Source organism: Hemicordylus capensis, chromosome 4 (genome assembly GCF_027244095.1).
Source record: "Hemicordylus capensis ecotype Gifberg chromosome 4, rHemCap1.1.pri, whole genome shotgun sequence".
Taxonomy (NCBI): domain Eukaryota; kingdom Metazoa; phylum Chordata; class Lepidosauria; order Squamata; family Cordylidae; genus Hemicordylus; species Hemicordylus capensis.
In genome coordinates, this window is record NC_069660.1 from 183163542 (window position 1) to 183178338 (window position 14797).

General features: G+C 44.1%; 1 protein-coding gene across 3 annotated transcripts in view; it reads right to left on the bottom strand.

The window, feature by feature from the left end:
• The window catches only part of CTNNAL1 (catenin alpha like 1), a 76873-nt gene extending 70652 nt beyond the window's left edge, over window positions 1-6221 (bottom strand). The window contains exon 1 of one of the 3 annotated variants that reach the window (XM_053243875.1): window positions 6064-6221. In XM_053243875.1, coding sequence (XP_053099850.1) covers window positions 6064-6198 — 135 coding nt within the window. In that variant the 5' untranslated portion in view covers window positions 6199-6221. Of the gene's footprint in view, window positions 1-5560; window positions 5891-6063 lie in introns of those variants that run through there. The other 2 variants (XM_053243876.1, XM_053243874.1) reach the window with 2 other exon arrangements.
• Between the last annotated feature and the right edge of the window lie 8576 nt (window positions 6222-14797).

Genomic DNA, 14797 nt, shown 5'->3' on the forward strand with positions numbered 1-14797 from the left:
CAGAGTATATCCTTGCCTCATGCTAATATCCATTATCAGAAGTCCCCTTTTGGATAGTGCTTTGTAATATGCCATGTAGAATGGTATACATCTTTGCAACATTAATAGTATCTTAAGTGTTTGACTTTTCTCTAGGCAATTAAATACTATCTGTGTTCACAATGCACAGTAATCTGTACCAGTTTATGTACAGCAAAGATAATACTAGAACTTCATATGATTTAATGCCTTAAAACCCTTACAATTAGTGTGCAATTTCCTTAATAAATATTTACTTGGTTAAAACATAGATAAGGCATTGAACTGGGTGTGTACTCCATTGAAGAGACAGCCAGAGAGTTGTATGATTACCACTTTGTTGTGATCAGGAAGGAAATCTATCTGGAAATGAATCTGGATAGCCTGGAGGCCTTTCTCATTAGAAAACTACTGAGTAAACACTATATGAAGAGTGACACCACTAAAATCCCAAGGCTGACAACCTGGGTGCTTTGTAACATCCCCTGGTCAAACTGCAATAAAACCATATTCCTTTCAGAGTGCAGTAACATGTATGGTCCCTTTGTTATTATTGGTCCTAACAGTGTTCCCTCTAACAGGTATTCTGATGTTGCTGACTGATTGATTGATTAAGTGCCGTCAAGTCGGCGTCGACTCTTAGCGACCACATAAATAGATTCTCTCCAGGATGATCTGTCTTCAACTTGGCCTTTAAGGTCTCTCAGTGGTGCATTCATTGCTGTCATAATCGAGTCCATCCACTTTGCTGCTGGTCGTCTTCTTCTCTTTCCTTCAACTCTTATAATCCCCAAGCAAAAGACATTGCCGCTGGGGATTCTGAGAGTTGTAGTCAACAACATCTTGGAATTTCTGGTAGAGGGAACACTGATTCCTAGTTTTCGGTTTACAGCATCATCACTGTCTCCTATGTACCCAGGATAACTGAATCTACAGGTGGCCTTCTTCTGTGGCACCTCATACCTGGCAAGTAGCATGCTGCCAACATTTAGCCTCATGACCTGTTATACTTCTATTGGGGCTTTGTTTAACTAAGCTCAATGATGCTACTTATAACCACTGTCGGGACTCAGAACAAAAGAATGATTCAGGTACGGCTCTAACAGTAAACAAATCACCAGCCAATCTGTTAAATTCCTGTGTCATACAGGAAATGCTATAGTGGCTCATCTAAGAAAGCAACATCCCCAGTTCAATCAAAACTTCAGTTTATGTCTGCCAGGTAACAAAAGGAATATTCAGGAAACAGATGCCAGAGTGTCCCTGGGAGGAAGCAACTAATTCTTTGGAATTTATATTACAAACCCTGAGGGATTGGGATGGTTTCTTCGTCAACATGAAGGCAATTCCAGCAGTACAACAAAGTCAGGAACCTAAGAACCTCACAACTTGTAATATGCTTAATTTCCCCAGAGACAGAGTTCTCCCCTCCCAACACTGATGAGTTCAGGGGAATTTACTCCCAAATAATTAATGACACTAGATGGTTCTAGACTGGGCTTTGCCAACATTTGTCCTAATTGTAATTATAGCAGATATATTTACTTGGTTAAAACATAGATAAGGCATTGAACTGGGTGTGTACTCCATTGAAGAGACAGCCAGAGAGTTGGGTGCTTACCACAATATATATGTATTCAATGGTTGAGTTGGGTGCTTACCAGTATAGATATGCATTCAATGTAAAATTGTCAACCAACCATATTCCAACAGGTTAGTTACACAGATCCAGGTAACAATGTAATATATCTTGGAACTTCCTGCTCATCTTAACTGCCCAGTTCATAGATCTATAAAAGCTTTCCTCACCACTCCACTAACGTGCCTCTTTCTAACTAGGAACCAAAGGTTTCCAGGCCAGGGTGATCTTTTTTGGCTTGAAAGGCCAAAGGAGCAGCAAAATATTTCACTAAAGCTCACCTTATATTTTTTACTGTCATCGTCTGTTCATGGACCTGACAATGATTGCACTCCCCACTGTTTAAACCCACAAGAATGAGAACGGGGCATTTCCTTCACTCTGATTTGGCTTCAGAAACCATCAAATAGTGTCAAACCTCATGGCATTCTCTTTAAGTCAAATCAGTGTGAAGGCAGGAGCCACAGTTCTCACTCTGATTTGGCTTCATGACAACAAACAGGTTGGCAAGGGAATGGATTTTAGCAGTCTTAATTCGAACTGCCAGCCAATGGGATACCCATTAGCTATTCATACGTTATATTCAACACATGTAGAACCTGTATACAGTGTACACATGTACATATCGGTATGAATGTACTGTTATTATTATATTATGCTCAACGCATGTACAAACAGTACACTTCCTATCTGTAGCCTGCCTTTGAGGGACCCTGTACCCAGGTTCACTTTTAACATGAAGACATTCACACAAATAGACATTCACACAAAACAATGCACATGTGTACAAACGTCTGTACACATGTACAATGTAATGTCTAAACAAAGGTTACTCATAAGGCCAGTTCAGATGAACACTGGCCAGCCCACACAGATCAGAACAGGGTCACACTGCAAGTGTGCCTAACCTGATGTCATTGGATGACATCCCAATGCACCGTCAGGGTGTCCTTTAATAAAGTTTGAGGGGGACGTTCATCTGAATCAGCCCTCTACACACACTCCAAAAAGATTTGGAGATTAACACCCCCTCACACGATTAAAGGACACCCTGACAGCGTGTTAAGTCATCCTCCAATGACATCAGGGTGGGCACATTCCACCCATCCTGACTGTATGTGCTGGCCAGCGTTCATATGAACCACCCCTTGGCAAAGTATTCTAAAGATTCCAAAACTAAGAAATATGAAACTTGAGGTTTCCATTTTGATCCAATACATAGTAAAAGATATATTAGGCCCATGATCAAGGTCTGTGAATTACTGACAGAGCACCCATATACTTTTAATTAGCGTACTTGTGTTTAAATTAATTTTACTCCATTGGAATTTCTTGGAAAAAACAACATGTGCAACTCAATACTATGCTTATTTACTCAGAAGTACCACTGAATGTAGTAGGGCCAAGTACAAGACTTAGTTCACATGGAATGCAAAGGAGACAATCATTCAAAAGCAGTCTCACCAGCATAGATGAATACAATTCTAAATGTCATTTTTGATAGGGTTGCTTCATCTCCTTTGTTTCTGGTATTTTCTTAGGTTGCACTTTTGGGAAACCCTTCTGAAACTATTTATGTTTGGTTTCTAACTTATTTTCACAGATACTTCTAAAAAAAACAAGAGCCCAATGCAATGCACACTTACTGCAGAGTAAGTCCTGTTGAATTAGTGGAACCGTAAGTCATGCTTTGAACTGTGCTGAATGACATAACAATTGTTCCAATATATTTTATGTAATTAGTTGGCTGTGAGAAGGAGGATTCACAGCAAGGTGACTGGACAGATAAGCTTTTGAAAACGTATTGGTGATTCTTTACTTTCATGCTGTTAAAGGACCACATGTGTTTGTATGGGCAGGGAAAGTTAGGGGGGAAAACACTGTGGGCTAAACATTTTTGTGGATTTATCTGCAAAGCTGTGTTACACCTGTTCTTGATAAACTAATGCTTCCTAAACAGTATGTAGACATTATTTGCTTACACTTCAACCAAAGCGGTAGAGCAAGCTTCACTCCAGGTACATTCTTTCATAACAAACCATATGCACTGAAATCCTGTAATATTCAGTACAGGATGGAACTATGGTAGTTTACAAGTCACATCACAACCAGCAGTCTTTTAACGTGCCTATTATTCTGCACAGGGTTTTAAAAGGAATACAATAATGTCAAAAATCATGTTTCCAAATCCCAGCTCTTAAAACCCAAATATGTTTTTAGTGACAGTTTTGCTCTGGTTTCCCACTCATTCTGGCTGCCAACTGAGAGTTGAAATTCACTGCACACCCACAGACTTAACTATCTACAAAATTAATGCTGCAGTTCAACAACCCTCTTACTCTCCTGCTGAAGTGCACTGGCTAAACAGGAATTAGTTTGCAGAAAGCAGACTGAATTAAAGACTTCCTTTGTTAAGGGAAGGCACCACTGGGCACAATCCACCAAGACTGTTCAGACCATCCCCACTGAAATGAATGGGAGCTGCTTAAGAATAAGGTATTGCTCTAGAACAGCACCTATTCATTTTAATGATTGCCATGGAGGAGAATTTCCAGGTGAAGTGTACTCACCTATATTCTCAACCTAATCACATTTTATTGGTTTCAAGCAGTGCTTGAATTATGGCTGGAAAGGAAGGGCAACCCCTAATGAAATCCACAAAGAAACCCTACCCTCAACACTCTCCCTTCATTTTAGCCAAATCATGGTACCTTTGTAGCCTCCTAAAAATAACAGATAAGAGGGGACAGGTGGGTCCCCGTTATTCAAGCATAGTTCCAAAAGCACATACTACTAAGCAAACCTCTTTGGGGTGAGGGAAAGCATGTCTACCGCCAAGCCTACAGAATTACGATCTCTTAATCATTAACCTATCTTATTCTGAAGCAGTTGGTCCTAAAAGCAGCTAAGATGCAAGTCTTACTCTGGATCTCAGAGAAGTCTATCGGGCGACTTCATGAGTAAGTGGTATGAAAAATACAGTTTAACTTCACCTACTGAAGTCCCATCGGACTATTTGCGGAGTATTCCGGCGTTGAAGAGGCTTGTGCACTGCAGCCTACAGGAATACGTGCTGTGCACCGACCTCGGATAAGGTAACGACATCCATGCAATATTAACACCCCCGGGCATGCAAAAAACTTCGCGTGAAGCATGAGGCGGCTCTGACGGCCGTCGCTAATCCTCCGGAAGTTAGTTAAAACTCCTAAAAGTATTACAGCTCGTGAAGAGTATAAAAAGTTATGCAGAAGTTCTGGGCCCGGAGGGAACACAAAGCAACGCACAACAAAGGCCAGTCTCGAATGCCAAAATGTTCCCGGCTGCGCAGAAAATGCTTTAGTGAAGCCCTCAGAGAGGAATGCTAAAGACAGACAGACAGACAGACAGACAGATAGATAGATAGATAGATAGATAGATAGCTTAATTTAGCCTGGACAGCTGGGCAGCCAAATCGATGTTCCGACGGGAGCTCGCGAGTTTTGCGGGGAGTTTTTCCCCAAAGGGGCTCAGTGGGGTTTTGCAGGCTTTCTTCTTCCCGGCGGCTTTAACGCTTCATACCAAACGCCTCCCAGGCTCCATCCCCGAGCCGCCTAAAAACTCCACCCGGGCCAGCGGGAGAAAGAAGCCACCGAAAGTGTAACCAGTGCGCTACTTTGGGTGCAAAGCCGAATTGGGGGGGGGGGTGTACTCTTAAGAATCCGAATCGGAGACTCCGGATAGAATTCAGCAGAATCAGAGAACCAAGATTTCACGGGAAGGGAAGACAGGACCCCGGTCCCGGGTAAGGTCTGGCTGGGCTACTCTTCCCGGTGCTTGAAGAACAGACCGACCGAACGACCGAGAGGACGCGGACAGACGAGCGCGGGCGACCCTGCAGCCAGCGCGGCTGTGCTGTGTCAGTACCTGCGCCACGAGCGGCACCAGGGTCTGCTCCACCGAGCGCGAACGGATCTGCAGCCCGGGCAGTGCCTCCCAACCCAGTGCCGAGGCGAGAGCCGAGCCAGGCGGGGAGCGCGGCCAAGATACCCCGCTGCTGCCGCCGCCGCCGCCGGGAAACGCGGCCATTATTCCGGAGCCGCGCAACTCGCTCCTTCTTGGTTCTCCCGCCCGCGCGGAACCCGCCGGGGAGAGGACGAGAGGAGATGGCTGAAGCCGCGGCTCTGCTGCTCCGCCTCTCCAGTCCGGCCTCCTCCTCTCCTCCTCCTCCTCCTCCCTGTTTTCCCGCCTTCTGTCCTCGCCCTTCCCTCCCGCTGCAAACTGAGCACTGGAGCTGCCTGAAGGGCCTTGAATGGGCGGGCTCGTCAGTCCCTCAGGCGTGAAAAAGAAAATGACACCAAGTTTTGTCCCTAAGCCTCCTGTCTCCACCCTTTTTACATGCATCTCAGACCCTGGACAGAAGCACCCACCTCTCGGGACTTGTTCCCACACGCATGCTCATCTCTCGGGGGCTGCAGGCACTGGCAGCGACTTCCTTGCATGTGTGGATGAGCCATCAGGCTTTCACACGCGGCGTCGCACATAACAAGAACTTCCATTGGCATCTGGAACTCCCAGTGCTGTTCCATTTAGGTTAGTTCACGCACCTGCGAGTCGTCAAGTGATGGGGATGCATGTCAAACTGTCATGTAAACGTTCAGTGGGCAACATCATAACTAGTCAGTCATTACTAACCGCCACTGAAATTAATAAGAAAAGTTAGTCATGTCATGACTTAGTCTGGATTGCCCAGTCACTTAAATATTAAACCAAATCCCTTATTTTGACTCCATTGGCATTAAGATACTCGGTTTGACATTGGTTAAACTGATGTCTAGTGAAACATACAAATTGAGTGGACTTTGTTTATTACCTTACGCAGAGGCGTATCTAGGGACAATAGCGCCTAGGGCAAACACTGAAATTGCGCCCCCTGTCCAAGCATCTGACACCCATCTTTCAGATAACTTTACCATAATATCAGCTGAAAAATACAAGCCAGGCTCGTTAATCTTTTAATCTTTCAAAAACTATTTTAGCAGTGGACTTAGCCAGACCCAAAAATGCTGGGAAACTACAAATTTCAGTATGCTGTGGCTCATGAAATACCCAAATACTATGTGGAGGTGTACTTGGAAAACTAAACAGAAGTGCCTGTCTAATTCTCTATGTATTGTAGCATCACTATTACATAAGTTTTAAAAATAAATGGAGAATTTGACTTTCCCAGATACTCTGAAAATAATTAAAGGATATGCAGAGTCAACTGTGTCACTGCTTGGAATAGATTCTAGTATTTCAGAAAGACAATTAAAATGAGAGAAAGAGAGCAAGAAACTCCCAGTGGGCCTTAATATTAAGGATTTCACACTGATTTAAAGACAAATTCACCATCAATAGCCATATTAGCAAGACATCACATTTAACTCACTTATCACAAGAAACAAAGTAAGAGCAAATGAATACAATCCTAGCTCATAAGCATCAGCTCAGTATTCACAAGCCCTGATTCTCTGTACATAGTGCCAATCTGAATATGCGTACAGTGACTTATATTATATATTATTATTTTTTACCTGTAGCCCCTTTTGGGGGCTTCCTAAAGGCTGGGGGGGTTGCAAAGTTTCCTCCTCCCCCCACTGGCCTCTAGAGCCTCACAGGGACCATTTGAGCATGTGCAGTGGCCATTTTTAAAAATCTTTTTTTTAAATGGCCACTGAAAACAAAATGGCCACCGTGCATGCTCAAATGGCCTCTGCAAGGCCTGGCAAGACCTAGGGCCTCACAGAGGCCATTTGAGCATGCACGGTGGCCATTTTGTTTTTGGCAGCCATTTTTTTTTTAATTAATTTTACAAAATGGCGCCCCCTTCAAGTGGCTCCCAGGGCACGTGCCCTGCCTGCCCTACCCCTAGATATGCCCCTGACCTTACGTTTTACCCTTCTCTTCCCTCTGATGAGTTCAACACACAGTTCCTCCTCATAACCTGCAGTAGGTTATGGCGAGAGTATGTGACCAGCCTATCATGGTCATACAGTAAACTTTGTGGCTGAAAGTGGGGATATGTACATAGGTTTCCCTAGTCATGGTTCACCATTCTAGCCATTATACCACATGTGGCCATTTTTATTACTTGTATCTGTCAATGAAGGAAAATACACTTTCAAAACCATATATGAAGGCATGCATGAACCAGCCTCCTCACAGCTAACTCTACTCTTTCTGCAGCAGTTGTGTTTGTCATCAGTGTTCCAAGGCAAACAAATAGGTGAACAACTTATTTGTGTTCTTCTTAACCCCTCTTGATTGATCCTTGCTTGCCATTAGGATCATTTTCATTTTTAAAAAATATATCCCTTTATGTTGGAGCCTAGGACAACACAGGCTCCAACATAAAGGGATATTTTAAAAAATTCTTAAGAATTAAACAAAGCAAAACAATTCTGAGGGAGAGTTGGGGGGTTCCTTAAGTTGGGGGGTGATCTAGGTGGATGGAATGGAAGTTTTAGAGCAGGGATTCTCAAACTTGGGTCTTCAGGTGTTATTGGACTTCAGCTCCCATAATCCCCAGCCTCAGTGGCCTTTGGTTGGGGATTATGGGAGTTGAAGTCCAATAACACCTGAGGACCCAAGTTTGAGAATCACTGTGAGGATCCCTTGATAAACATATACTTGTAATGCTATTTTCATACCAAGGGGCACTGCCAGAGCACCACTGCCACCACTGTTACACAGTGTTGAAGGCGCTTCATCTGCTGTACACTGCATTAATTTCATGTGTAACAGCCTGTCCAGCAGCAACTGGAAAGCAAATGCAGTCTTTGGTTTTTTTGTTAGATGTATTAGAAAAACATCATTGTCCCCTAACAAGCAGTTACACTTAGAATTTTAATACAGCTCACCAGCTGCAGCATGCAAAATAGCTGTGTGCTACATTGTGTGCATGGTGTTCATGTGTGTGCATTTGCATGTAGGTGTACTAGGGATCATTAGAGTCTATACACTAATATGTGTCTCAAGGGACTCTAAGGAAGAGAGTCTGCAGTCCTAAACACACTTACTAAACAGAAAGTTCTATTGAACTCATACTTCTGAGTAAACATGTTTAGAATTGTACAGTACTGCATAGCTGAGGTCCTAAGAATATTTATTAGGAAGTAAGTCTCATTACATTTACTAGGATCTCTCTCTAAATAAACATGCTTGAAGCTGGATTGTCTGAAGTATGTTTACTCTGAAATAAATCACATTTATTTCAGTTACAGTTACTTTCAAGTAGGTGTGCTTAGCATTGCAACTATACCGTCCAATCTTATTCATATTTATTCCGAAGTTAGTCCCACTGTGTTCAATTAACCTTCCTCACAGATAAGGTTATTCAGCTGCACAGGACTGCTACCTTACTTGTCAAGTGTATTTTTATAGGCAAGAATTATTCTGAAATAATACCAGCGACTACAGCTACTATTAAATTGTTATTTGTAGTAGTAGGAGTTCCTGCAGAGGAGTGGCTCAGAAGACTTACAGTATAATTCCTGGCACTGGGATGGGGGGGGGGGCTGTGAAGTAAATGTCTGATGATAATCAAAAAGCCATTCATCTGGAAACACTGCTAGATAGGAAAGTTTGAGATATTGAAGCTAGTCCACACATGCTTGTTCACCCAATGCCTGTCTTATTTGCATGATTGAATGAACTGTATCAGATTAAACACCACACGCAGAACTTTGATCTTACCTTGTATACACAATGCTTTTCAATTGGCCTGTTCACACATTCAGTTGCCAGTCATCAAATTATAGAATAGTTATAAGCCCAATTCAGACATTACATTGTATGAGTGTACAGATGTCTGTATACTTGTACTGTACATGCGTTTGTGTGAATGACTGTATCTGTGTTAATTTCAAAAGTGAATCTGGGTACAGGTCCCTCAAATGTATGGTTCAGATAGGAAGTGTCTAGCAGTACCTGCATTCAACACGTGTGAATAACTGTACCTATGTACAAATTTGGACCTGTGTACACTTTGCACTTGTTGCATGAATGTTGGACATAATGTGTGGATAGGGCTATAGCCATGCAGGTCTGAAGGGCCCTGAGCATCTGTTGATGTCTGCGTGGTATTTGGAACAGAGCAATGAGCATCCAAGTAGGGAATGGAGAGATTCACAACAAGATTACGTTTAGACCCAAAATACTGAAAATTATTTTAATGTTATAATTATAATTACAAATATTCTTAAATGAAGTAATGATCCTGATGCATTATATTTGTTTGTAGCTGAGCTGGGTTGTTTTTGTAACTTGTTTTATTTCGTACATTTTTTTTGCAAGGATTAAAAATTAAAAGTATAGAAAAAATAATGTGGGACCATTTCAGATTTCTTGCCATTTCCTGGGACTTCTTAGGAATTTGATTACTGGCAACTGAGTCAAATTTGTTGTCCTTTGAGATAAATTCTGTATTTTCTGAACTGTTTACAAAACTGTAGCCTACATAAAGTGTACGACAGCAAACTAGGATGCTGTAATGGTCACACATGTTATTGATTCACTGGTGTTGCCAGCTATTGCCAAGCTGCATTCATATTCTACAGATTTATTTTTTATTTTATTTTTTTATTTTTACATTTTATATCCCGCTCTTCCTCCAAGGAGCCCAGAGTGGTGTACTACATACTTAGGTTTCTCCTCACAGCAACAACCCTGTGAAGTAGGTTAGGCTGAGAGAGAGTGACTGGCCCAGAGTCACCCAGCTAGTATCATGGCTGAATGGGGATTTGAACTCGGGTCTCCCCAGTCCTAGTCCGGCACTCTAGCCACTACACCATGCTGGCTCCAAACCCTACAATAATATTCTGAAACATCAGACATTATATAGCACACTGTGTGTGTAGAATGCTTTATGTTTATCATTCTTAAGTAATTCAAACCCTAGTGTTGTGTAGAGCAGATAATAATAACTGGGATGTTCTATCAGGGCTCTGAAGAAAAAAGACTAGAACACTCTAAATATTATCATCTATATAAAACCACCCAATATCAGAGAGCACAGATGAATCTCTGAGCTGAGCTGAGCCTGCATCCGTTTATACCTCTGCAGATCTAATCACTCTACAGAATGAAACACCAGCCTGACCTGGAGACAACAGTGCTGTCGTCATCGCTTGCAGTGTCTGTGACTTTAATAATGTTGGTGTCTGCGAGCTCTGAACTGCTCTTGATAGCAAAAGAGAACACTTTCTGAATTGACTCCAAAGACAAATAGAAGAGAGAAAGACAGGTTTGGGGAACACTTGCTCCATGATATACCCGTTGTTTATAGACTCGTTTTCAGGAGAGGCCCACAATATAAGATCAAACCTGATATGAGAACAAAAGAAACTAATGTCCACTGCCCTGGTAAGAGGAAGGAGGCCCACCCAACCAGAGACTGCTGCTGGTTGCTGGGTGGGCCCAATCCTCCCCCTAAGGGCCAGGGCAAGCATCAGAAGTTGGCTCCCCAATGGTGCAGGAGGTCTCCAAGGCTGCCTTATGCTGATGTTGGCCCTTCTAAATGCCTCTTTAGGTAAGGAACAATAACCCCTTGTTTTATAGGTATGTCCCTCGAAAACATGAAACAATCTTATGCTTAACTAAGCTTTATTCAGAAACAACTCCATTTTTCTCTTTCTCCTTTCCCTCCCTTTTCCTTTCTGACTCCACCACACAGACACACAAACACACTCTACATGATCTCCACAGGGACAAACTTCTAATTAACAAAACATAGAAGACTGCTAGATAGAATACAACACCCTGCTCATAAGAACTGTGCACTGGGAGTTCCACAAGAGTAAGGTACATGGGCTGGGTAATCCTATACTCTATTTAGGCCAGCATCTTGGCTATGCTGGCCTAATGTCAGCAGCCCTTAACATTCCCTCCCCCGCCCCCTGTCCTCCTCAGCGGATCCCCCCCCCCCATTCTCCTCATTCCCCCTGGTAAAGGTAAAGTGTGTCATCAAGTCGATTTTGACTCCTGGCGCCCACAGAGCCCTGTGGTTTTCTTTGGTAGAATACAAGAGGGGTTTACCATTGCCTCCTCCCGCACAGTATGAGATGATGTCTTTCAGCATCTTCCTATATCACTGACAGCCAGCAGTTATGCAGCTGCTTGTGAGCACTGAAGATGCTGTCCCCACTCCCAGCTGCACGTGTCAGAGTGTGATGCAGTTGCAGACTCTGAGCCCAGGCAGCAGAGAGTCCCTTCCTGAGGCCAGCGGAGGTAAGAAACAACTAGAATGCGGGGGAAAGAGTCCCTGTAAGATGCCCTTGGGCTGCTAATAAAGTAAGAACAACAGTGACAAAGTTTAAGCTTTCATTTAACAGCATCAGGGATGAAGCAGCACCACAGAAAGACTCATTGGTGGAATTGCTAACCATTGCACCCCAGCATGGCTCCTGTGTCTTTGAAAGCTGCATAACAGGCAGAAGAGTAGCAAGTGTTGCTGCTGGGGTCTAGCTGCATGACTCTCAGTCATAGAGCTTAAAATGTTACAGGGTCTGGAGCAAGTAGGCTGGCAACCGCACAGAGATTCAGCAGGGATCATACCCACACTGGCCACTGTTGCTGGCCATGCTGTGGGCTCCCCTTGTGGTCTAAAAAATGACCCTGAGCATGTAGAAGGTCTAGTGGAGAGCCTGCCAGTAGACAGCAAAGGGAGACACAAAGAGAATAGCACACAGTGGTCAGTGGCACAGCACACATTCCTGGGCTTGACGGCACGGTCATTCGCTTGTGCGCAAATGATTGCGTGTGGTGCGACCAGAATGGCCATGCAGTGGTGCCCTAGCTTGCTCCAGTCCTGGTCATCCTGACCCCTGTTGAAGGAGAAAGTGCAATAACCTCCTAGGCAATGCCTTTCCCTCCCCTTTGGAGGGTTGTAGAGTTGCATTCTGTGTGCAGCGATTGTTTGTTCTGCTCCATGTGAAAAATGCTCCAGTTGCTGAAGTGGAGTGCCTTTCTCATTGATGTGGGAGATACTGCTTAGCTGTTGGGGGTGGAAGGAATGGTTAGCCCATACATTTAGCTGACAAACAACTGACAATATTGAAATGGGGGCGGGGGAGACATGAGAGACGTTTGAAACATTAATAATTTGAGGCAAGGAATTTCTTCCTCCCTTGCTTACTTGTGTGGGGTGCTGTTCTTCTTGCATCTCCTGTACTGATGGTGGAGTTGTAATTCCAGTTGGATGTTTATGTGTGGAGCCCTTCTGAGGCAGAATCAGAGGGATATGAGAAGATAACTGTTAGCAACATGCTCTTCCCATGTATTTTCCAAGGTTAGCAGGCAGAGGTGCTCTTACTCCTGGACTTTGGGGCCGAAGTCCAGGGCTTCCACAGCCCCTGGGGACCCCAAAACAATCTTTAGACTATCCTGGTTATAAAATTGCCCGGCAGAGCATGATGTTGCTTAATTTGCAGGGAAGTGGGGGGGGGCACCAAAGGCCTTTAAGTTCCAGGCTCCAAAATTACCTAGGTGCGTTTCCGTTAGCAGGATGTTTGTACACAATGCTCTTTCGCCATAATTCCCATCACAGGGACTCACCTTTGTGCATTCTCACTGCGCACAACACAAGGCTAGTGTGATATAGCTTAATGCTGAACATCTTATCATAGGAACATAGGAAGCTGCTGGCTTCTACCGAGTCAGACCATTGGTCCATCTAGCTCAGTCTTGTCTACAACAGACTGGCAGCGGCTTCTCAGAGGCTGCAGGCAGGAGTCCCTCTCAGCCCTATCTTGGAGATACCAGGGAGGGAACTTTGAACCTTCTGCATGCAAGCATGCAGATACTTTCCCCAAAGAGGCCCCATCCCCTGAGGAAATATCTTACAGTGCTTACACATGTCTCCCATTCAAATGTAAACCAGGGTGGACCTGCTTATCAAAGGAGAGGAGAGCAGCTCTTGTGGTAGCAAGCATGACTTGTCCCCTTAGCTAAGCAGGGTCAGCCCTGGTTGCATATGAATGGGAGACTAGAAGTGTGAGCACTGTAAGGTATTCCTCTGAGGTGATGGAGCCACTCTGGGAAGAGCATCTAGGTTCCAAGATCCCTCCCTGGCTTCTCCAAGATAGGGCTGAGAGAGATTCCTGTTTGTAAGCTTGGAGAAGCTGCTGCCAGACTGTGAAGACAATACTGCTAGATAGACCAATGTCTATAATACTGCTAGATAGAGCAATGGTCTAACTCAGTATAAGGCAGCTTCCTATGTTCCTAAGGGGACAATTCATGCTTGCTATCACAAGACCAGCTCTCTTCCCACAATGAGGGGATGCCATAACTAATCAGAGTTACGGCCTCCCTGTCAAGGGTGTACTATATATCCTGGGGTAAATGTGCTCTGATTGGCTGCAGAGGTAATTTGGATCCTATGTTCTGTTGTGTCAAAGGAGCAGGCTGGATGCAGGAGGTGGGGGTCAGAGTGGGTGTGTTGTTGTCGTTTTTGCTCTCCATTTGTTTCAATTGATGGTTTTTCACTTACACCGCTTTCAGAGTTGGCATACCACTAAACCATTGACAGGAGCATCTCTGGAGCCTGGTGGCCCCGAGGAGGGGCATGGAGGAGCTAGTGCCAAAAGTGGCTCCCCCCCCCCACCAGCCCCCCATTTCTATTTCAGAAATCTAATATGTAGGATACAGCCTGCCCACCCATAAATGCACTTTTCCCCTTCTGTGCCCCCCCCCCGGATTATTTTTATGGTGTCACCACTGCCTGGAGAGGATATAGGATTTAATGTTAGCTTCTCTCTGTCCTGTCCACGATATGCCCACGTTCCAGTTCTGCTCTGAGGCTTCTCCTGGCTGGAACTGCAAGCGGTGCAGAAACACCAGGGCATTTTCCAGATTATATGCTGTTCAGCGGTCGTTTACTTCAGGACTGTCTTGAAACCATAAATAAAGGGTGTTGTGCGAACCTCCTACAACGGGAAAATATAGCTTTTTTTTTTTTTTTACAACGTTGTAGCACTGTCACGCAAAGACAGAACGCAACGTTGTAGCACTGTAACACAAACAAAGAAGGCATCAGAAATGTTAAAGGCACCTTGCTGACAGCGCAGGGACTGCAATGTCAAAACACAGGCAGTACGGAAGCCCACTTAACAGGCAAGTAGT